The sequence below is a fragment of the Oncorhynchus gorbuscha genome, linkage group LG10, assembly GCF_021184085.1.
Source record: "Oncorhynchus gorbuscha isolate QuinsamMale2020 ecotype Even-year linkage group LG10, OgorEven_v1.0, whole genome shotgun sequence".
Classification (NCBI taxonomy): domain Eukaryota; kingdom Metazoa; phylum Chordata; class Actinopteri; order Salmoniformes; family Salmonidae; genus Oncorhynchus; species Oncorhynchus gorbuscha.
This window is the reverse complement of record NC_060182.1, coordinates 38,849,745-38,872,760: the sequence shown is the minus strand read 5'-3', so window position 1 is coordinate 38,872,760 and position 23,016 is coordinate 38,849,745. Positions and strand designations below refer to the sequence as shown.

Sequence of the window (23,016 nt, the reverse complement as noted above, 5' to 3'; positions counted from 1 at the left end):
ATGAGGACAGAGAACAGGATTAGAAATGGCTGTCTTTCTTTGTCTGTCTTTCAAATTCTTTACCATAGATCCACCCCTTTCTTTTCACTCCCCCTTTCCATAGATCCACCCTTTTCTTTTCACTCCCCCTCTCCATAGATCCACCCTTTTCTTTTCACTCCCCCTTTCCATAGATCCACCCTTTTGTTTTCACTCCCCCTTTCCATAGATCCACCCCTTTCTATTCTTTTCAGCCAGTATGCCCTTTCAAAACTCCTAACCTCAAACAAAAAGCACTTTCATGTTGACAATAAATTGTATGGAAAACAAAACGTGTACTTGTCGTAATTTTCAGTTTCCCATTTAGAGGTCTTTGTACCTTTAGTTGCATAGACCTGTACATGAAGTCACACTGGTGGATTAGACAGATTCACTGGGTTCTAGGAACACTGAAGTTCCTAGAATCACACAATTTCAATGTATGTGTTACTACGCTTATTACATATTTATACTAACCTGTAAACAAATAATTACGTTTTAAAACGACTTACTTAAACTACTCGAAGTTTAAATAATTGAAATATATGAGAGCTTTTCTTTGAAAGTGCAGCTATGGTGCTCGTGTGTGTTGGTTTTCAAGACTGTAAGTAGGATGAACCTCTGCTCTGATACCTACAAAAATTATTGTCTAGAGGGCAGTGTTGTGCAATAAATACTTGTCCTTGTCCTGCCGTGAACATGAACATGCAGAAACTACCAATAGACGCTTACTGTAGTTGGCCGGTCAAGTTCAATACTGAACACTACACTACAGCTCAAAGGTAATATTAAATCAACACATTTAGAAAAGTCCCTTCAAAAATGTATCTGAAAAAAAATCACAGCCATAAGTGCATACAGGGTAGAGCTAGACCAAATACACTTCATTTGTTCACCCTCAGAATGAAAACAAATAATACATGCTACAATACTACATTCATTGTGAATTGGAAAAGTGAAATGTACTCCAATTTACAAATGTGAAAGTCAACTAGGCCTAAGAAGAACCCAGTCCTAGTTCACAGCCCTGATCTAAAATAGGTCCTGGAATTCATATCCTGCCCAGTCAGGATAGGGGGGGGGTCTGTCAAGCTGGCAGAGAGGACAGCTGGGGTTTAAAAATACTGTCTTTGTTCCCACTGCGTGTAGACTCAAAACATGATATAGGCTCCTTTACAATTATCCAGCTCATTAAATGTATGGATTAGACATGGTTGTAATGGTATGACAAAAATATAAGCAACCATGTGCTGTATCTATGGAAAATTGATATACGAGCAAGGGGTTTGACGTTGGTATGATGCCATGAGATCAGAAAGAATGCAAAAACAACAGTATATAGAATATTATGAGTCAATGTGCATGCATGGGTCAGGTATTTACATGTGCCCAAAAAGCCTGGTCTTCTCATTTACAAGGCCTTTGTACTCCTTGCAGCCTGGTTTGCATGTGTTTATTGTGCAAGTATCTTCCCCGTGAAGAAAATGACATACGCCACAATATTGGAAGATATCTTTTATTTTCATTTCACAATTTTAGAAGAGGACAAGCAATATTTATGAATACAATGGGATCCATCCAGGATTATGTCTTAAATAATCAGCTCCTGGATTAGCCCAGTCACTTCTGATAGAGGGTCTCGTTCGTGTTCTATTGCAATGAAAGTATGTTACATAAAGTGTCAATGTTTTATGAAACAATGTCGAGAGTAAGGAGACTGTTGAAGAGTCTCATGTCGCTATGAGCATGAGGGAAACAATACAAGTGCATTGTCCATAGGTGGGAGTTGGATTAGTAAGGAAGTAGATCTGAGGCCTCTTTTACGTAATGTACAAGAGTACCTTATCTTGAATATCTTTTCCCACTTACTTATCAATCGTCTTTGAAGGGAAGACAACTGTTCGGGGACATAGGGGAAATAAAGTTATAAATAAGGATTTATACAGTGCAGAATCTCATACTGTAGTGCTCTCCAGTAAAGTAAGACCTGGAGTGTTTCTTTTAAATACACCACATTGGAGATGTGTACTTCAAAAAGGTACAAAAACACACCCACAACAGTGCCCACGTGCATACAAACGTTAGGAGGAAAGTCATCTTGATTGATTATGAAGCGCAAACGGTTTGTTCTGAGTGCAATGCATCTTAAATGGTGTGACTTATTCTGAAGCAGACAGACCAACTGAATTCCCAAAAAACTGCTCACATTTACGTCCTAACAACGCAAGCCCATTTGTTCAAATAAATACCCTCTCGAAATCTACACTTGACAAAATTGACTCCCCACCGCCCACCCAAATGTATCATTATTTTCATGTCATGTTTTTAATAAAATCAAACCATTCAATAGGCTGCTTTACGTTTCTTTTGATCAGACAACCAGAAAACAACATAGATACACATTACTCCAGAAATCCAATACCACATACACTGGTTAAAGACCTAGAATTCCTCCCCGATTCTGTGTCATTTGAAAGCCTCTTACTAAATAATACAGATATTGTTTTATAAGTACCATTCCAGTGTGACTCACTCAAAATTGCCTTGGAGAGAGAATATGTTATGTGCAAAATCAACTGTCCATTACATTGCATTGCTGTGGTGGGTTGCATTGCCATTGCAGACAAGAACATCACGGATTCTCAGGCGTTGCCGAATAAAGAACCAGCATTTCATGTCTTAGAGCCCTGTGACGTCAAAGAGACTGTAACATGTCTTTATTGATGACTACTGAAGAAAGTTGAGAATAGGGCAAAAAAGGAAGAAGGCAGATAAACTAATTGGAGCATAATATAGATTTCTGTCAATAAATAGGAACACTGATATTAGCCCCAAACCACTAATTATAATTGGCAAAAATAGGCAGAAATTAGAGAATATTCAGTTCATTTGAGATTTTCCCAGAGATTACATTCCTATAGACAAGATATCAGCTAAATAAATATCTAATTACAAAGCTAACTAATCCTTTCCTGACACTCTAACCTGTCCACACCACAACCACTCTAATCTGCCGGTGATCTGAGGAGACAGTGTTTTCCAATATGAAGGGTTTAGCCCTTTGTGAAAACATAACACACAGTGCTTTAGTTGACTCAGATACAGTGAAATATCATTTACCAAAGACTTCACCAGTGAATAACATTCAACAACTCTTCTTTACAAACACAGTGTCCATTCAGACCCTCTTCTCTTCCAGACCCTCTTCCTGATGTCCTTCAATCCTGAGCCGTATGGATTCATATGCATTGATGTCCTTCAATCCGGATTCATATGGTCCAAGCAGAGGAGGCTGGCGGGGGGAGTTATAGGAGGAGAGGCTCATTGTAATGGCTTGAATGGAATAAATGGAACAGAATCAAACATGTGGTTTCCATATGGTTGATGTGTTTGACACTGTTCCATTAACTCCATTACAGACACGAATGAGCCCGTCCTCCTATAGCTCCCCCCACCAGCCTCCTCTGATTCCAAGCCTCTGGAAAGCAGATTAGCCTTAAAGAACCTCAACGCAGTCACATCAACAAGAGGCTGTGTGTGGAGGAGCTGTCACATGCTTCCTTCATATAAGGCTTGTGCTTCTTGGCAGTTTTCTTGTTCTGTATGGTCCTTGCTTAAAAATGACCTCAACACCACAGCAAGGTGGTGACCTGTGGGGAAAAAGGTCAAGCACACAAAACAAATATGAAGACAAGTTAATGTCTCATCATCATCATCATAATCGTCACCACCTGGAAGTACCTCCGAGTCAATACATGCAAACGGTAATTGTTGTTGTAATCAAGCAATACTTAGTCACGTGACCAGATCAAACAGACATTTCCTTACAGGTTGCAAGGGTCAGAAGTTCAGTGCCATTGTGTTTTGACTGCTTGAAACAAAAGAAACAGGTTCCTTTCAGTGTATATCTGTAACTGGCAGGACAGTCATAGTGCTGTGTTAGTTACCTGGGTCGACAGTGTTTCATGACAAGATGTGTACGAAGAGAATGGCCAGGCCAATGTTGAGAAGAATCACCATGGTTATCATGATGGTGTTCGGACTCTGGAAGAGAGAGGTACAGTAGATCCATTTCATGTTTTATTTAACCTTTACACAGGTTTGTCATATTGAGATAAAAACGTCTTCCTCAAGACAGACCTGTTTAAGATCTATGAAACAACAGCAATATAAATGGGATGAATGAAAAATGAAATCGCTATTATCCTTTTTACATTTAAGTTGCATCCATTCCTGTGTAGCAATGCTGTAATGACTCTAGTAACAACACTTGTGAAATATGGTGACTGGGAGAGAAGCTGCTGCTGCATGGTAGGCGGTCTGGTAGGTGGTCTGGTAGGTTCCCATATGCTGTGTGCTCCTTTCAACACAGGGGGCCTGGGCCATGGAAAAACCTCCCTAGAGTACATGCCATATAGGGCAGAATGCCGAGGTCTCACGTCCCAGACGAACCACTAGTCTGCACGCCATCTACAGTTTCCATAATCATTCAGAACAAACAACTGTTGCCTCGATAAACACTTATGTAACAAACACCTGAAATGCATCGTTCATTTACATACTTTTATAGATCGGAATGGGTCGTCTGGATTACAAAATTGGACATGTGTAGCTAACGATGGTAGCTGTTGGTAAGCTCCCAACAACAAATGTGAAAATTGCCTTGATTGTGGTTGTCAGAAAGGAAATGTAGTTGAGAATCGGTACAAACATAACTAGAGGGATAATTATTATTACATCAGAGGAAAAGCGGAGGGGAGGTTAATTAGAAATGGGGTCTGATTAGTGTGGTTTAAAGGACCAGCATCAACTTCAGATAACTGTCTCCAGAGTAACATCAGGTTACATATTTGCACTTGAGTCTGCTTTTCGAACCCAGGTCATGGGAGACTGTACTACATAACATGTAAGGACAGTCTTCATTTGACTAAATGTGTTCTCAAAACGTTTCAATACATGAGATATTGAGTGTTTGAATTGCCTTACCTGCTCAAATTCTACTACTTCTGTAACTTCACTTGGGCTCTTCACCATGTTCTTCATCAGCTTGGCCTCTGCTTTGGGTTCAACCTTCGGGGCTGGCTTGACAGCTTTAGGCACTGGTGTAGGTGCAGGTGTGGCAGGTTTTGAAGCTGGACTGGCCTCCTGTTTCGTCAATTGCCTGAGTGATGGCGAAGGCTTGGGTGACACTTTATTGACAGACTGGGCACTGGACTCTGGTTCGCTCTCAGATATGGTGGACACGGGTCGTTCATTGACCGACTCTGTTCTTTGTTTGGGCTCTAACGATTTAGGCTCGGGGGTGACGGCAGCTTTGGAAGACATTTTGGAGGCGGGAGGAAGGGGTGGGGCTTCTTTTTCTTCTTCTGAGTAGGCGACACTGGTACTTATCGAGGGAGCAGCTTCGGACACTTTAGCCTCAGATGCCGTCTTCTCCAGGGGTTTGATCTCCAGGTCCGAGCCCTGCTCTACCTTGTTGCTCAAGCGGCTGGAGGCGCGGCTGCTAGGGATGGGGGCAGTAGCGAGGCGCTCTTCAGGGGGAGCAGCGGCAGGGGCGGGAGTGGTGGGCCGGCTGTTGGTTCTGCTATTGGGACGGCTGCTCCCCCGACTTCCATTGCCTTTGTCCCCGTTCCAGCCAGCGGGGCCGAGGAGATGGGGATCCTCTTTGCTGACGTAGCCCTGCTTGGAGTGCCTGGACGCTGGAGGTGTCACAGCAGGGCTGGGGGAGGGCGTGCGGGCTGGAGAGGAGTCAGGCCTGTCGTGCAGCATTGGGCTTTCAGCGGGTGTCGGTGGCTGCCCTGCTAACAGTGGTTCATGCATTATAGGGCCTGTGTTCTCATTGCCATCTGAGATCTCCTGTAGCGCTCTCTTCTTCATGTACTCTGGGCCTGTGGAACAACATGGAGAAATATATGTTTGATGAGATTCCAATAACAACAAGATTAAGATCAGACTAGATAAAGATCAGACTAATTTATTTATTGATGTTTTATAGTCACGTACACCGGTTAGGTGCGGTGAAATGTGTTGTTTTACATGGTAGCTAATAAAAAATGGTTAGTGCAGGTTATATTGGAGGTTATTAGCTAGGAAGTGCAGACAGTCGTGGATGGATTTGAGGAGTATCACCAAGGTCTAGATTTGTATTTGGAGCCACTCTGTCTTCTTGTAACACAGTCCTGTGACAGTCACAATGGGGTGACTACAGTTGGCCTGAGAAAACGCAGCAACTGCGTTTCCCTTAAAATATCACATAGGGTTGATATTTCATAGGTCTAGAAACACGCTACTTTAGGCTGTAAATATCACAGAGTCGGCCTTTAAACTAATAGCTGAACTGCAATATGCCAAACCAAACAAGTTGAGTCTGTAATATAGGCCTAAAGAAATAAGAACTGCTAGCTGGTTTTTGATGTACAACCTATAAGATCATTTTGCAGGGTAGGAATTGAAATACTGTCCATGTCCGAATACCCATACTAGCGTACTAAATAATATGCAAAAAAGTTTTAGAGTATTTGTAATTGTGAAAATAGTACTCCAAATGCTTCGTCTAATGTGTGATTGCGTTGACTCCAGCCATTCGTTCATTTTGGTACAGCGCGTCAATTTATCTGATTATCAGCTGTTATCAAACACTTCAGTCGGAAAAAAGAGTGACTTCTACAACTAGATTAAGCTTCGAAATGAGTATGCGGTTTAAGTATGTAGTACGCTAGTATGTTAATTCGGACATGACCACTGACTTGACTCAGAGCCTTCTATTAACAGGCTCTGACGTAACCACTTATTTATCTGACATAGAGTACAAGCAAGCACAAACAAAGACAAAAGAGACTAGTAGAGGGAGTGAGACAATCTACTATCAATCACATACTGGTGTTTAGCATTAGCCCTCAATTTTAGCCCCAATTTTTCAATCAAGAAGATCAAGGAAAATACTTAAATGAAGAATTCTGGAAATACTATAGTCTATAGCTGTCACGCCTGCTCCCACTTCCCCTCTCTGGCACATCATTATGCACACCTGTCACCATTGTTACACGCATCAGTGCTTCATGGGACTGACCTGGACTATATAACTTTATTGCCTCCCCTGTATCTGTCACTTCCTCATTTTCTTCCCCGTGTCTGCATTAAGGTCGTTTTGTGCCCACTGTCCAAATGGTGTCTGTGTTTTGTTTCATGTCCGTTATTCATTAAATGTTCACTCCCTGTACTTGCTTCCCGTCTCCCAGCGTCTGTCTTCACAATAGCACTGTTTCTCCCTGTCAGCTTCAGTGTGGTTGAGTGACACTGTGACCTTGCCCCATTTGTACCATTAGACACAGATATTTCATGCAGGCACTTGACAGTCAGTGGCAACTTTCTATCCGTGTCTATTTCTTATGAATTTATTTTTGGTATTTTAAGTTTTCCCCAATTTCAATCTTGTCTCATCGCTGCAACTCCCTAACGGGCTCGGGAGGCGAAGGTTGAGTTATGCGTCCTCCGAAACATGACCCGCCTAACCGCGCTTCTTAACACCCACCTGCTTAACCCGGAAGCCAGCGGCACCAATGTGTCGGAGGAAACAGCGTCCAACTGATGACCGAGGTCAGCCTGCAGGAGCCCGTCCCGCCTCAAGGATTCACTAGCCAAGGAAAGCCCCCCCCGGCCAAACCCTCCCCTAACCCGGACGACACTGGTCCAATTGGGTGCCGCCCTATGGGACTCCCGATCACGACCAGATCGAACCTGGGTCTGTAGTGATGCCTCTAGCACTGTGATGCAGTGCCTTACACCGCTTACACCGCTGCGGGAGGTCCTATCAGTATCTATTTGGATCTGCTAAGCACTCAGTGGGTCCTGGGTGGGTAGTGAGTGACTGAAGGGAGAAAGAAATGCACACTCGACAAGGCTTTGGGGCCTGACTGTTTGGGCCCTGACAGACCTGTAAGGAAACTGATATGATTGCTCTACCCAAGTAAGATGGTCCTTTTTTTAGATAGTCAAAGGTGACTAGCCTTGTGGAGTGCCTGCCCAAGCCAAGCAAAGACTAGCTGCAACAGTAGCAAGACAGATCTATCTATCATTTTAAACAACAACATGCTAGATGCTTTGAACAGAACAGCTATTAAAATCTTGTCATTTCGTTAAATTCACTTTGTAACACTTGCTTTTCAATACTGTTCTTGAAAGTCAATTATTACTATATTTCCAAGTCTCATACAGCACTTGGAACGGATGTAAGAAAGCTTGGAAATCAAGGCTCTTGTATATGTTTTTCTCTTGTCAATATCAATCCCGCAGCTGAGAAGTCCAGTCCACATACCTGGCTGATAGAATGAAGGGGACAGTTCCCTGGCCACCAACCTGGCGAGGCTGGACTCTTGGTTGGAAGCCTGAGAGGCCTGATCGGCAGAATCTGACTTGGCCTTAGCATGGGTCGTCCTGCAGGGAAACAAACAAAGCTTCTTTACTCAACATCAACTCACCCAACCTTACAGTTACTTAATGGATTGACTTATTTTAGCTCATAGTGGAGCAAAGGGCCTCAACTGTTCAACTTTACAAAAGCATGCTAAATCTGTAGCTACTTATGATGTCATCGTGATCAAATATTCAAATGTACAGATCTAAGGCGAAGAGTTGAAACATCGTTAATCCGATTCTGATCTTTGATCATGACAACATTTGCCTGTGAAAATGATTGGGAAATCCTGCTGTACTTTGGCTAGGTTTTAGGGGACTGCGGTTGCCATTGCCATCCCGATCCATTCCCTTCCTCTTTATTTTGGAAAGATACTTTGGCACTCTGTCTGGACTATAAAAAGCAATGAGAACATCCTCAACACTTAAGATTCCCATATCACGCCATATACCCAGTTAGCCCTATAGTCCAAGAGATGAATATTGGTACGAACCAAAAGCACAAAGCAACTAAGGGGTTGTGCTGTAAAAATGAATACTAACTGTACAAATCCAAAACCAGACTGAAATGGACAGAAATACTACAAAATTCTACTTGTTTACAATATTCATTCATTTAAAAAGCTTAAGGGCTGATGTGTGGAGTTGAGTTGGTCATGTGGTTCACTATTATTATTAGCTGGAGAGGGTGTCCTACTCTCTCGTTGGGCTGGAACAGAAATAAATGACTCTTTAAACACCTCGACCCGGACAATGAGTTAGTGCCAGCGTGTTTGCAGGGTGTTACCCTGTACTGTGTATGTTATATTCACAGATTTATTCAGGATTAGTCTGTGTATTTATACATACTGTAGAGAAGGCAAATGTAATACATGCAGATTTAGTATACAGTTACCTTTGATTAAAAAATATACAAAAATGGACCTATTTACTGCGTACTACTTTAATCATCCTTGATCAAATACGTACAGAAGTTTGTGAAACTTTTAGAACATACAGTATATTGTGTCTGCACAACGTGTCTGTTTGACATTAAATAGATTTATTATCAAAAGTTGGAGTTTGACAGCACTTAAAGATGTATACTGTGCCTAAACATACTCTACAGACGCCTCCTATTGCCCAACATTTTCTCTTCTATTTTTCTCTGATTTACCTCCCAGGGTTTATTATAAAACCAAGTAAAAAGTGATGGCATTCAGGATTCAATGATACTGATATCAACCCCAGGCTCAAGCTCAGGTTGGGGCTGAGACTGACTGATTATCATTACTATGTAAATACTTGACATACTGTAATGTTACACTGCTGGGCTCAAAATAGATCCATCCACTTAAAGACTTTGAGGGGTAGGCAGCACTTCCCCAATGGAACAATTAGGCTGAGGTGGCTGGGACTCCCTGTCTTGATATAGTATATCAACACCGGTCTGCTCTTAAGTCAACAATGTTCTTATACAGTAGTCTCAGCCCAATCTCAGACAGGTTGGTTATCTTGATAAAAGAGCAGACATAGGGCTGGAGAGTCTGTGCTATGGAGGGCTGGAGAGTCTGTGCTATGGAGGGCTAGAGAGTATGTGCTATGGAGGGCTAGAGAGTCTGTGCTATTGAGGGCTGGAGAGTCTGTGCTATGGAGGGCTGGAGAGTCTGTGCTATGGAGGGCTGGATAGTCTGTGCTATGGAGGGCTGGAGAGTCTGTGCTATGGAGGGCTGGAGAGTCTGTGCTATGGAGGGCTGGAGAGTCTGTGCTATGGAGGGCTGGGGAGTCTGTGCAATGGAGGGCTGGAGAGTCTGTGCAATGGAGGGCTGGAGAGTCTGTGCTATGGAGGGCTAGAGAGTCTGTGCTATGGAGGGCTAGAGAGTCTGTGCTATTGAGGGCTGGGGAGTCTGTGCTATTGAGGGCTGGGGAGTCTGTGCTATGGAGGGCTGGGGAGTCTGTGCTATGGAGGGCTGGGGAGTCTGTGCTATTAAGGGCTGGAGAGTCTGTGCTATTGAGGGCTGGGGAGTCTGTGCTATTGAGGGCTGGGGAGTCTGTGCTATTGAGGGCTGGGGAGTCTGTGCTATGGAGGGCTGGGGAGTCTGTGCTATGGAGGGCTGGGGAGTCTGTGCTATGGAGGGCTGGAGAGTCTGTGCTATGGAGGGCTGGAGAGTCTGTGCTATGGAGGGCTGGAGAGTCTGTGCTATGGAGGGCTGGAGAGCCTGTGCTATGGAGGGCTGGAGAGTCTGTGCTATGGAGGGCTGGAGAGTCTGTGCTATGGAGGGCTGGATAGTCTGTGCTATGGAGGGCTGGAGAGTCTGTGCTATGGAGGGCTGGAGAGTCTGTGCTATGGAGGGCTGGAGAGTCTGTGCTATGGAGGGCTGGAGAGTCTGTGCTATTGAGGGCTGTAGAGTCTGTGCTATTGAGGGCTGGAGAGTCTGTGCTATGGAGGGCTGGATAGTCTGTGCTATGGAGGGCTGGGGAGTCTGTGCTATTGAGGGCTGTAGAGTCTGTGCTATTTAGGGCTGGAGAGTCTGTGCTATGGAGGGCTGGATAGTCTGTGCTATTGAGGGCTGTAGAGTCTGTGCTATTGAGGGCTGGAGAGTCTGTGCTATGGAGGGCTGGATAGTCTGTGCTATGGAGGGCTGGGGAGTATGTGCTATGGAGGGCTAGAGAGTCTGTGCTATTGAGGGCTAGAGAGTCTGTGCTATGGAGGGCTGGAGAGTCTGTGCCATGGAGGGCTGTAGAGTCTGTGCTATTGAGGGCTGGAGAGTCTGTGCTATTTGAGGGCTGGAGAGTCTGTTCTATGGAGGGCTGGAGTCTGTACCATTGAGGGCTGTAGAGTCTGTGCTATTGAACAGCTGACAAGCCCATCTGCCATTTACAAGCCTATGAACTTCTAACTTGGGTAAGAAGTTGTATAAAACATACTTTCAAAACTGCACAATATACTACGAGACATTCTGATGAAAATGTGGTCTAGGCTGAGGCTCAAGGTTTGGTCTAGACTGATGAGAAAGATCAATTTCACATTGTGCAAGTAAGTAGTGAGACAAACATACTGTACATCCTAAAATGTTAACATTTCACAGATATGACAGGCTACTTGTAACACATAACAACATGATCTTGTGTGTAGTGTTCAGAGGTTCCTAAAATGGTAGTGCCGTTCTGTTGGGTTGCCAGGCAGTGCCATTCCGTGGGAGGAGTGTCACAACAGATGGTGCTTTCTGACTACCTGCAGTACTCCTCACATTCCTCAGAGTCCTCTCAGATGGCGCGCTAAGTAAACCATTAGTGTAGACTGGTCTCAGATCTGTTTGTGCTGTATTACCAGATGGTGAAACTGATTGTTGCCTGGTCCTAGATCTGTTTGTGCTGTATTGCCAACTCCTATGCCAACTCCTGTGGTCAATATTGTGCCATAGGAGTTGGCTATACAACACAAACAGATCTAGGACCAGGCAACAATCAGTTTTACCATCAGGTAATATGGCACAAACAGATCTGAGACCAGCACAAAGAGATCTATGGCCAGACTAATATCAATGCTCAGTACTCCAGAACCAAGGCAGTTTTACTACAATTTAGTTGGTGGCCCTCTACTGATAGGTTTCAAGTTTCAAGTTTTAATGTCACATGCACATGTGCAGTGAAATGCCTTTCTTGCAATGCGACGCAGTAATCAATAGCAATCACTTCAAACAGACTTGTTCAACAAAGTCTGATATGAAGCTGCGGCCTAAATACCATATGTGCGTTTAGACTCCCCCAATAGACACCCCCATATTCTAAGGGCATGAAGCCAGCGAATGCAAGACACTCAGTCAGTCGTCACAAACTTGCCTTCGACCCCAACCGACATTGAAAGGTGAACATAAAGCCAGCTTGACACTCACTTGAAAAAGAATGGCTAACGTCATTTTCTGCTTTAAAAAACCCCACTTCATTATCCTTCACTGTTGCCAGAAATGATATTGAGGTCAGTCTACTTTTCTTCATGCTTCACACGACAGTCACAGGAGACCCGGTGTCATCGTGGCCTGTCACTGGTGCTCTGCAGATGAGTGGGGTCCTGAACTTATAGCAGGGAGAGGGTTTCATAGTACCAGCAGTATAAATGTGCTACTTGACAGAGCAGTCAGGACATACATGATTTGCTTGTTCTTCTGGGTGATAGGACACCGACAACGACATTAAACTTCCATTTGACCTCTTCTGATTTGAAACAATGTGAATGGGAAGATTGACAAAATCCGTACGCGCGTAGTCAGGTACAAGTGTGTCTCACCACATTTATCTTCGTCATATTGTCATCCTTTCTAACTACACACGGGCAATAAATAGGTCTTGCAAGAGTACATACAGTACAAAGCTAAGAATAGACGGTGTTATCCGCAACACTCATATTTACAAATCATATGATTGGCTGCATTGAAACAAAATGTACATATCAGCACTACAGTATGTAAGTCTAGACACCCGGCTAATGCAAGGTGCGGTACATGTATACGCCAATCTCTTATCCCCACTTAGTTATGAGCTCGGTCATATTTATATCCATGAAACCATTTGACACCCCTGCTGACGCAAGGAAGGCTGACTGACTGCTGTGGTGTCAATTATGTGTTGCTTGCAGACCTAGGTTGAAACACTATTTGAAGTCGTTTTACATTAACTGTTTGCTTTAGCCTTCCTGGAATGCAAGATAGGCGAGTTTTTTTTGTAGTTTTGTGACTATTCTATTATTTCCGTTGCGCCAGGCAAGATCAATCAAGCCCAGCTACAGTATTTGCAATTATTTCAAATACTATTTGAACCCAGGTCTGGTTCCTTGTCCGCTAGCTACCAGCGAGAAAGTGCTAAAACCTGTTTCAGAGCTTTGTCACTGCATGGGGATTAGCTAACAAACGGTTCCAACAGACACACAAAGTTGTCTTCAGGCTTAGTTGAGGACACTAACACCAGAAACATATTCCATTTTTGGATCTTAGAAAACAAGCCTGCAATCAGTCAAGTAAGCAAGCCTTGGTTGTTTTCCTTCCATCACGCTTCATTGATTAGTTGTTTTACAGCAAGTGCTACTTCCAGTGTATACTGTGATGTGATGTTACTGGTCTGCCTTCTCAGGCAGAGTGTAGACTATTTAGACTGGGCAGGAAAGTTGCTGGAAGACGGTATAGCAACAGCAATCAACTGTTGCCTGCATTCCCCTGTGATTGTGATTCAGCAACAGTGTGTGCCTGCCCTTATTTAGTCACCCAGTCAGTCTAGGCCTCCATTTCTTACTGACTACTGATACTAGGCCTCTCTCTCTCTCTCGCTCTCTCTGTGCACCATTTACACCCAGACAGTCCCAGACTGCCGTGGTCTCTGCTGCCTTCATATACTCTGAAGAGACTCAGCCTCACATCAGACCAAAAACACACCCACCTCAAAATACTGACTGAATGTCAGGGCAGGGAGGGAGAGGGAGCATTAGCTAACCTAACCTAAGGGCGGCTGGGTGTCTCAATGGACAGGTTGTATTTATAAACCACTGACTTAATCACAATGGCTGCTTGTTGGCCCCGGCACCATGGCTGATGGCTGGGCAGCGCGCAGAGAGTCACTGCTGCCAGAGACATGGTCCACGTCTGGCTAAGGGATACCATCCTGGCTAGATCCCCTGCCCTGTCCTTCACCCCTCCACAACAACAGAACAGAGGGCTTCAATGTGTACTCCTCTGTGTAGTATGTATGAATGATTAGTTAGTTCCCGTTCGTTTCCATTTCTTGAGTCCAAGTGACAAGCTCAGACACTTTTTAATTTTTATTTTATTTTACCCCCTTTTCTCCCCAATTTCATGGTATCCAATTGTTTAGTAGTTAATATATTGTCTCATCGCTACAACTCCCGTACGGGCTCGGGAGAGACGAAGGTCGAAAGCCATGCATCCTCCGAAACACAACCCAACCAAGCCGCACTGCTTCTTAACACAGCGTGCTTCCAACCCGGAAGCCAGCCGCACCAATGTGTCGGAGGAAACACCGTGCACCTGGCGACCTGGTTAGCGTGCACAGGAGCATCGCCACAGGAGTCGCTAGTGCACGATGAGACAAGGATATCCCTACCGGCCACACCCTCCCTAACCCGGACGACGCTAGGCCAATTGTGCGTCGTCCCATGGACCTCCCGGTCGCGGCCGGCTGCGACAAAGCCTGGGCTCGAACCCAGAGTCTCTGGTGGTACAGCGAGCACAGCGATTCAGTGCCCTAGACCACTGCACCACCCGGGAGGCCCACTTTACTATTTTCAATGTAGGAATAATAGTGAAATAGTAGGAACTAGAACAATGATTTTGTATCAGTTTTGCTTTACTGGAGGTCACCGGTTAGAGGTACCGGGGTATGGGACAATGTGCAGAATGTATGGTGCAAATCAGGTTTGGCCTCTTTCATTGATGAAAACCTCCAGGGACCAGGCAGGTTAAGACCACCGTGGTGTCCTTCATCCACTAACCGTCTGTTTCCACAGTGAGTCCTCAAAAGGCTGCTTGCTGTTTCACATGTCTATGTATGGAGTCTTCATGGCTAGGCCTGTCTGAAGAAGAGGATCCAGCAAAACTGGAAAACAATACAACAAATGTTTGGCCCATAACTCTTGCAATGCCGCTGGTATCAGTGGTGGAATATTTAGATCTCCATCTGCCTAGGAGCCAGGACAAGATCTGTAATTCATCAGCCAGAGCCTCGGGATGCGTTCCAAATGGCACCCTATTCCCTATATTGTGCACTACCCAATGGGCCCTGCACTATAAAGGCTATAGGGTGCCATTTGGGGCGCAGCCTTACTGTTGTAAACACTGGGCTTATTTCAGGTGCTGTTGTGGCTTCCAGTAGACATAAACACTGCTGCCTTCTATGGTGAGGCACGGAGGAAACCTGTGTCATCTTGACCGTCAGTGACTGTTTCTCTGTGTCGGTAGCCTGAGCTTGTGAGTAAGAGTGCAAATAAGGTCTAGGCCTACAGTACACAAAGAACAAAATCTAATTATGATATGCTCTGTCAGATATCAAAGCTGATGCCTCAGGGGTTTCCCTCGCTATCAGCAGTCTCAACCAACACCCTCTCTCAAAAGTGTACCAATCTAAACTGAAGTGCCCTGTAGCTAGGTTCCCTTACGGTCAAGTATGCTAGTTCCTCTCAGATGTATTAGTGGTGGCTCATAGTGGAAGGCGATAGAATTCAGCAATTAAGGCACGAGGGGGTGTGGTATATGGCCAATATACCATGTTTCAGCACTGTTCTTATGCACAACCATTAGCCCTGGTATATTGGCCATTCTCTCACCCCCCTCTCTCCTTCCCCTCATTAACACCATCCTCTCTCCTTCTCTCACCCCCCTCATTAACACCCTCCTCTCTCCTTCTCTCACCCCCTCTCTCCTTCCCCTCATTAACACCATCCTCTCTCCTTCTCTCACCCCCCATTAACACCCTCCTCTCTCCTTCCCCTCATTAACACCCTCCTCTCTCCTTCTCTCACCCCCTCATTAACAGCCTCCTCTCTTCTTCCCCTCATTAACACCCTCCTCTCTCCTTCCCCTCATTAACACCCTCCTTTCTCCTCCTCTTCTCCTCCCCTCTCCTTCTATCCTCCCTAGTCTCTCCTCCCCTCTCATCCGTTCCTCCTCCCCTCTCCTCCCTACTTTTACTGTCCATTTTACAACTTGAATTGAATAATTTGCTGACACAATACCCAGTCACACACATGACGCAAACAGCAAAGGTAAGAGGGTTGTCAGGGAATCCAACAGACAACCTTTTAGAGAAAGGCCCATGTCACCATTACACCAAGGGGCTGCACAGTAAACTGAAACCATGGCATTGCCTCTTCCCCTTTTGAACTTGACAGTAATTTCTGATTGACATAGCTGACTTTGCTCTTCACCTGGATCCCCATACACTGCAGGAGGAGAATGGCTTTCATTTTCATTGTTTGAGGCACCATGATGCCTACGAACAGTGGCGTCAATAAACATCCTTCTTCTACTGTACCAGGATTGTCCTCGAAGCACATGAGAGTAGCAAGGGAAAATGGATGCAAGAATTAAAGCATGATCTCCAATCTAAGGCTAATTAAAACATGGCAGAGGCAGAATGACACTGCATGGCAGCTACCAACTGTCTATGAAGCCTGGTAACTCCACACAGAGAAGTATTGTTTTCCCCTGTGTCCTCTATGGTTCCTATTGTGACCACAGCCAGATAAGGCATGAGGGCAACACCTGCAACTGCTGACTGATCTGGCCCAATTTTTCAGTTTTTGATTTGTTAAAAAAGTTTGAAATATCCAATTAATGTCGTTCCACTTCATGATTGTGTCCCACTTGTTGTTGATTCTTCACAAAAAATACAGTTTCATATCTTTATGTTTGAAGCCTGAAATGTGGCAAAAGGTCGCAAAGTTCAAGGGGGCCGAATACTTTCGCAAGGCACTGTATGTACTTTTTTATGGCATACTCAAATATAAAACACATTTGCCTGTTTGTTGGCCACATACTGTATATTGGTGCTGAGAGGACAGAGGAACCAGGGTATCCTAACATAGAATGATGTTTCTATATGTCATATTGATGCTAAATGTCGATCCTGCATTCACTATATGTGCATTTGGGAAAATCAAAATAATGATGTCTCTATATTCAAAATGCATAATATACACTGAAATGCCTTTGAATGGAGTACGGTAGTAGGTGACAGGTTCACCGGTTTGTGTCAAAGAACTGCAACGCTGCTGGGTTTTTCACACGTGCATCCCATGTAGCTCAGTTGGTAGAGCATGGCGCTTGCAACGCAGGGTTGTGGGTTTGATTCCCACAGGGGACAAATATGAAAAAAGTATGAAAATATATGCAATCACTACTGTAACTTGCTCTGGATAAGATTCCCCAATGAACTGAGGCTGTTCTGAAGGCCTAAGGGGGTGCAACTCAATATTAGGAAGGTCTTCCTAATGTTTAGTACACTCAGAGTATGTTTATTGTCTATACCTGGAAGCAGCAATCTCCGCTTTCTGTCTGGCGATGGCAGAGGCACGCTGAGCTCCCTCCACACCACGCTCCACCTTCTGCCTGATCTTGGTGCCCTTCAGTTGGATCACCCTCTTCTTCATGGCCTTCACCAGCATATTGTTCATATACTTTCCCTCCTCCTTGCCCCCTTCCGCAAAGGTAGTGCATCCATAGCCGTGTCGCTGGTTGTCCAACCACTCACCCTCATACTTCAGACCACTGGACCGTTCGCTTATTCCATAGCCCGAGCGCTTGTCGTTCTTCCACTCCCCCATGTAGACCTCTGTGGTAGTGGCATCGATGTCGGCCTCCACGGGGGGGAAATCATCCGGCCCGGCCAGGCTCTCGTCTCCCAGACTGATGGTGGAGTTGGCATCGCTGGCCACATCGCTGGCAGCAGAACTTAACGCAGATTCGCTCCTCGATCCCAGGAAGCTTAACTTGCTCCTCACGCTGGATAAGGACGTACGGGAGTCTGACTTCTTCAGTTTCCCCAGGAGAGACCCCCTTCGGAACAGGCCCTTCTTCTTGGGTTTAACGGCATCCGGGTCCACCTGGAGGGTCAGGGCGAAGCCACCCCGGGATGGCCCCAGCTTGGTGGGCGTGGTGACCCGGGTCTCCTGGCCGGCGACGTTGGTGGTGGTGATGGCGGGGACATCCTGCTGGAGCAAGGTGCCGTTGCTGTGCTCGCTGCGGAGGGAGGTGAGGGAGGTGCGGAGAGGGGAGCGGACCACCGCCGCCATGCCGTAGGGCACGCTCTGACGGACTCCGTACCCGTGTCGCATACCGCCAGTAAACTGGCCCTGAAATGTGCCTGAAAAGACACAGAGGGCATTAATAGATATGTTAACATCTACAGAAATAGACAAGATATAGACTAAACCGTCTTCACTAGCCTCACACGTCACACACAATTTCATTGAAGATGTGTGGGTTGGCTATTTATCATTATCATCACCCTTATGCCACTGCAAGGTAAATCAACAGTGTGAGATGAATGGTTTTGTTTGGAAAGTAGAATAAATTGCATCATTGCAATGTTGAGGTAACTTAGACTATGTGGAATCAATGCAGGTCAGGAACCATAACATGACAGAGAACACTGACACATTTCTTTCTACTTTGTCCTACACTATGAACTACATCAACACAGTAACATATGATTTGATAGGTGGGCATATAGTTTGCGTGAAAGACTACAGTGCAAGTTATATATGTTACCCAAACTAATCATGGGTCTAGTCTGTCATGCAAAATCTGTCTGGATGCCATTGGCTGTAGCTATAGTTGGACCGTGAGGCCAAGAGGACACAGCAGCCTGCTGGACTATTATTACTTCCTGACACATGGTGTCAGAATCTCCCAATCAACCAATCAAATGGGCCCAAGTCTGATGAGTCAGCTACTGAAGGGACCAGGGGCTTTAAACAGACAGCACCGCCACCAATATTATTGGTGTGCTCTCTCAGCAGGTTCAAGTGTACAGTTACAGTATGAGACGACATAGCCCAGTCCTAGATCTCTACTCCATGTGCTTTTGCCAACTCCTCTGCCTAAGCTACGGTTCATTCAGTCAACATTGTAGAGGAATCAGTGATGTTTCTCCTGTTAATGTTGCATCTCAGAGTAGGAGTGCTGATCGAGGATCCGATTTATCAAGATTATATGGACAGCACCCATGACTTCTTGTGTGTGTGACAACAATGCAACTAAAACAGCTAAGATAGCTTAGTTTAGCATGCCACATCACAGGACACACTTTGTATTGACACACACCACTAATGTGCCTCCCACTGCCACTATACTTTGGCAAGAGGTCCTTAGCAATGGGCAAGATCCCAATGGACCATCTGCAGCAACACTTGGGTTCCTCTCCTTGGTCCACTGGCGCAAGCTTTAGTCGCTCATTCTCTCATAAAACACTGAAACGGGACATTAGGATTGTGCTGGAAAGCCTACTGTACTGTAGATAATCACTCATATCCCTGATGCTACATCTTCAGCTGCACCACAGAGAATAAATACCAATCCTGTGCAACTGCCTCTACCTGTCTTCACATGTTAAATGTCAAGTAAGATAAATGTCAAGTGAGGCAAATGGATGTGCAGCAATGGTACAATATTATTAGGGGAGGAGATACTGACAATCTATTATTGAGAAGATAATTGTATTGGATTCACTGATTGCGTACCATGTCTCCTAGAGGTCTGAATCAAAGGTTTGATATCAGACCATTTCTTGAATATGTTACTTTACTTTGATTTGTCTTGCCGTCCAGGTTACCCACTTGGTCATTTTGTAAACATATGTTATGTTCTGGAACCATGACATGCACTCATCTCATTGTTATTTCATTATTAGAGATATACAAATGTGTTTTGCACCCACCATGCGTCATGTCCGCAATGGTCATGTGAGGTGAAATGTGTATATTTTGGGGATGTGAACACTCAGTGTGTTTGACCTGACGAAGATCTGTTTTGGATGGAAACGTTGTCAATGAAGCAGTGAATTGGGAGCTTTAACAGTGTGCGGGCGTTCTTGTTCTATTCAATATTTTTACACATTACTGTATTGCTATTACATATGATCAATTCCAGATTCCCTTACATACACTACCGGTTTTAGAACACCTACTCATTCAAGGGTCTTTCTTAATTTTGACTGTTTTCTACATTGTAGAATGAGAGTGAAGACATCAACACTTTGAAATAAAACATATGGAATCACATAGTAAACTATTTAAAAATAAAAATAAATGTTCTTCAAATAGCCACCCTTTGCCTTGATAACAGCCTTGGCATTCTCTCAACCAGCTTCACCTGGAATGCTTTTCCAACAGTCTAGAAGGAATTCCCACATATGCTGAACACTTCTTGGCTGCATTTGCTTCACTCTGCGGTCCGGCTCATCCCAAACCATCTCAATTTGGTTGAGGTCAGTGGATTGTAGAGGCCAAGACATCTGATGCACCACTCCATCACTCTAATTATTGGTAAAATAGCCCTTACACCACCTGGAGGCGTGTTGGGTCTTTGTCCTGTTGAAAAACAAATGATAGTCCCACTAAGCCCAAACCAGATGGGATGGCGTATCGCTGCAGAATGCTGTGGCAGCCATGCTGGTTAAGTGTGCCTGGAATTCTAAACAAATCATAGACAGTGTCACCAGCAAAGCACTCCCACACCATAACACCTCCTCCTCCATGCTTCACGATGGGAAATAAACATGCGGAGATCATCTGTTCACAAAGACACAACGGTTGGAACTAAACAGCTCAAATTTGGACTCCAGAACAAAGGACAAATTTCCACTGGTCTAATGTCCATTGCTCGTGTTTCTTGGCCCACACAGTCTCCTCGGAACAGTTGATGTTGCAATGTGTCTGTTACTTGAACTCTTTGAAGAATTGATTTTTGCTGCAATTTCTAAGGCTGGTAACTATAATGAACTTATCCTCTGCAGCAGAGGTGACTCTGGATCTTCCATTCCTAAGGCGGTCCTCATGAGAGCCAGTTTCATCATAGCGCTTGATGGTTTTTGCGACTGCACAGTTCTTGAAATGTTCCGTATTGACTGACCTTCATGTCTTAAAGTCTCAATGGACTGTCCATTCTCCTTGTTTATTTGAGCTGTTCTTGCCTTTTGCTCTTTTACCAAATAGGGCTATCTTCTGTATACTCCCCCTACCTTGTCACGACACAACTGATTGGCTCAAACACATTAAGAAGGAAAGAAATTCCACAAATGAACTTTTAAGAAGGCACACCTGTTAATTGAAATGCATTCCAGGTGACTACCTCATGAGGCTGGTTGAGAGAATACCAAGAGTGTGCAAAGCGGTCATCAAGGCAAAGGGTGGCTATTTGAAGAATCTGAAATATAAAATATATTTTGATTTGTTGAACACTTTTTTTGCTACTACATGATTCCATGTGTTTATTTCATAGTTTTTTTATGTCTTCACTATTATTCTACAATGTAGAAAATAGTAGAAATAAAGAAAAACCCTGGAATGAGTAGGTGTTCTAAAACGTTTCACCGGTAGTGTATACTTGATTTAATTAAATGCCATGATATGGCTGGTAAATGATTAAGTGTCAAGCCCACCTCCAGGCACTGGACAAGATAATACAACAACAAAAACAATCACATACCTCCATCAGCATATGTCTCTGTGCCATATCCATCTTGTAATCCGTTATTCCATGTTCCTTCATATTTTGCTCCACTACCCACACTCAGACGCAAGCCATATCTCCCCTTGAAGCCATGAGTCCATTCTCCCTTGTAAACCCACGGTCCTTTAGTCTCAACTCCTAGACCGTGGCGCTTCCCTTGCGACCAGAAGCCTTCATAGGTATTTCCGCTTGGCCAGGTGTACACTCCAACTACTTCAAACCCGTAATTCCAGGAACCGGAGAACTCGCCCTGTCCTTTAGGTCCGGTGCAGAGCCCATGCCCATGGGCTTTGCCACCTTCCCAACCACCACAATAAGCTCCGCCATCATCAAATTCAAAACGACCTCCACTCATACCTTCCCTTCTGTGACTCTATACAAAAATGTGATTCAAAGGTAAAGTCAAATCAATGACAACAAATCAATCTTGGTCAAGATAAAAATCTCTTCCTTCAGACTGCATCCACCTTCTCCTGTCATTAAAAACAACTTAGGATATCCTTGGTACTGTGCTTAGAATTTATTTGTACTTTTCGGTATTTTTCACGTTGCCTTCGCACTAGACCCTAAAATTTTGATTTAGGCGCGCATTTTCTTATTCCCTCACGGATGACTTCTGTTGATCCCCGGTCGATTTTTAGAGTCATGAACTTAATGCAGCCTCTGTGCTGACTGAGTAAGATTTGTTACGGTTGTTTCCCCCTGAGAGACAAAACTTATATGCCCTTATTTAGTTGAACTGTCTTTTGATGTATTATCTTGCTGGTTGAGCCAGGGATCTTGCATGGCTTTCCAAGGTGGCCATAGAAAAGCCCCTTTTCCCCTATCCCTGCTTCCCCTCACTCTGCCGCTGCTATCTCAACACACTTGGTGCGGTTGTAAAATGTTTAAGCAGACCTAACAAGGCGAGCAGATCCACACACACTGTTCCAAAAATACAACCCAATCCTTACCCTGCTGCAAGGAGTCATCCCAGATCACTCGCCACTTCAGAGTTGGGCATGCGTAGGGTATATCCACAGTCACACACTGAAGACAGGGCGTTTAAACAGACCTTGTCTGTTTTAATAAGGTAGCGATCAGCTATGCACCATCAACAACATGTGGTTAAAACAAACATTTCAAAGCCAAATAAAAGGACGGCTTGAAATCTTAGTCATGGAAAAATAGTACCACTGCTTGAATACTGTCAGTATTTCCTTCATGGGATCCAATAGGCTATGGATGCGAAAGTAAACTATCATATATGCCTATATAGTCTTAATACACTAAATTGACTCTAAACTCATATTGCTTCAATTCATATGATGCAACTCAAAACTTGAACTGCTGCCATTTACAGCCGCCGAATTTATCTTAGAACATTTCATAT

The 23,016-nt window shown here is 44.4% G+C and overlaps 1 protein-coding gene across 5 annotated transcripts; it reads right to left on the bottom strand.

The window, feature by feature from the left end:
- Positions 1–1,518: 1,518 nt before the first annotated feature.
- LOC124046043 (junctophilin-2-like) lies at positions 1,519–22,563 on the bottom strand. Of its 5 annotated transcripts, none has more exons than XR_006840941.1 (7): positions 21,621–22,563; positions 17,442–18,276; positions 8,333–8,451; positions 5,005–5,906; positions 3,966–4,062; positions 3,847–3,889; positions 1,519–3,668 (listed from the first exon to the last, which is right to left on the bottom strand). XR_006840941.1 is itself a non-coding variant. In XM_046365991.1 (6 exons), exons 1-5 carry the CDS (start codon positions 21,997–21,999, stop codon positions 3,982–3,984), a joined length of 2,316 nt encoding a protein of 771 aa, XP_046221947.1. In that variant the 5' UTR covers positions 22,000–22,563; the 3' UTR covers positions 1,519–3,352; positions 3,966–3,981. The 5 variants fall into 5 exon arrangements, 3 of the variants coding, with proteins under 3 accessions (XP_046221947.1, XP_046221948.1, XP_046221946.1); XR_006840940.1 differs by having other exon boundaries at positions 3,847–3,886; XM_046365991.1 differs by lacking the exon at positions 3,847–3,889 and having other exon boundaries at positions 1,519–3,352.
- Positions 22,564–23,016: the final 453 nt, after the last annotated feature.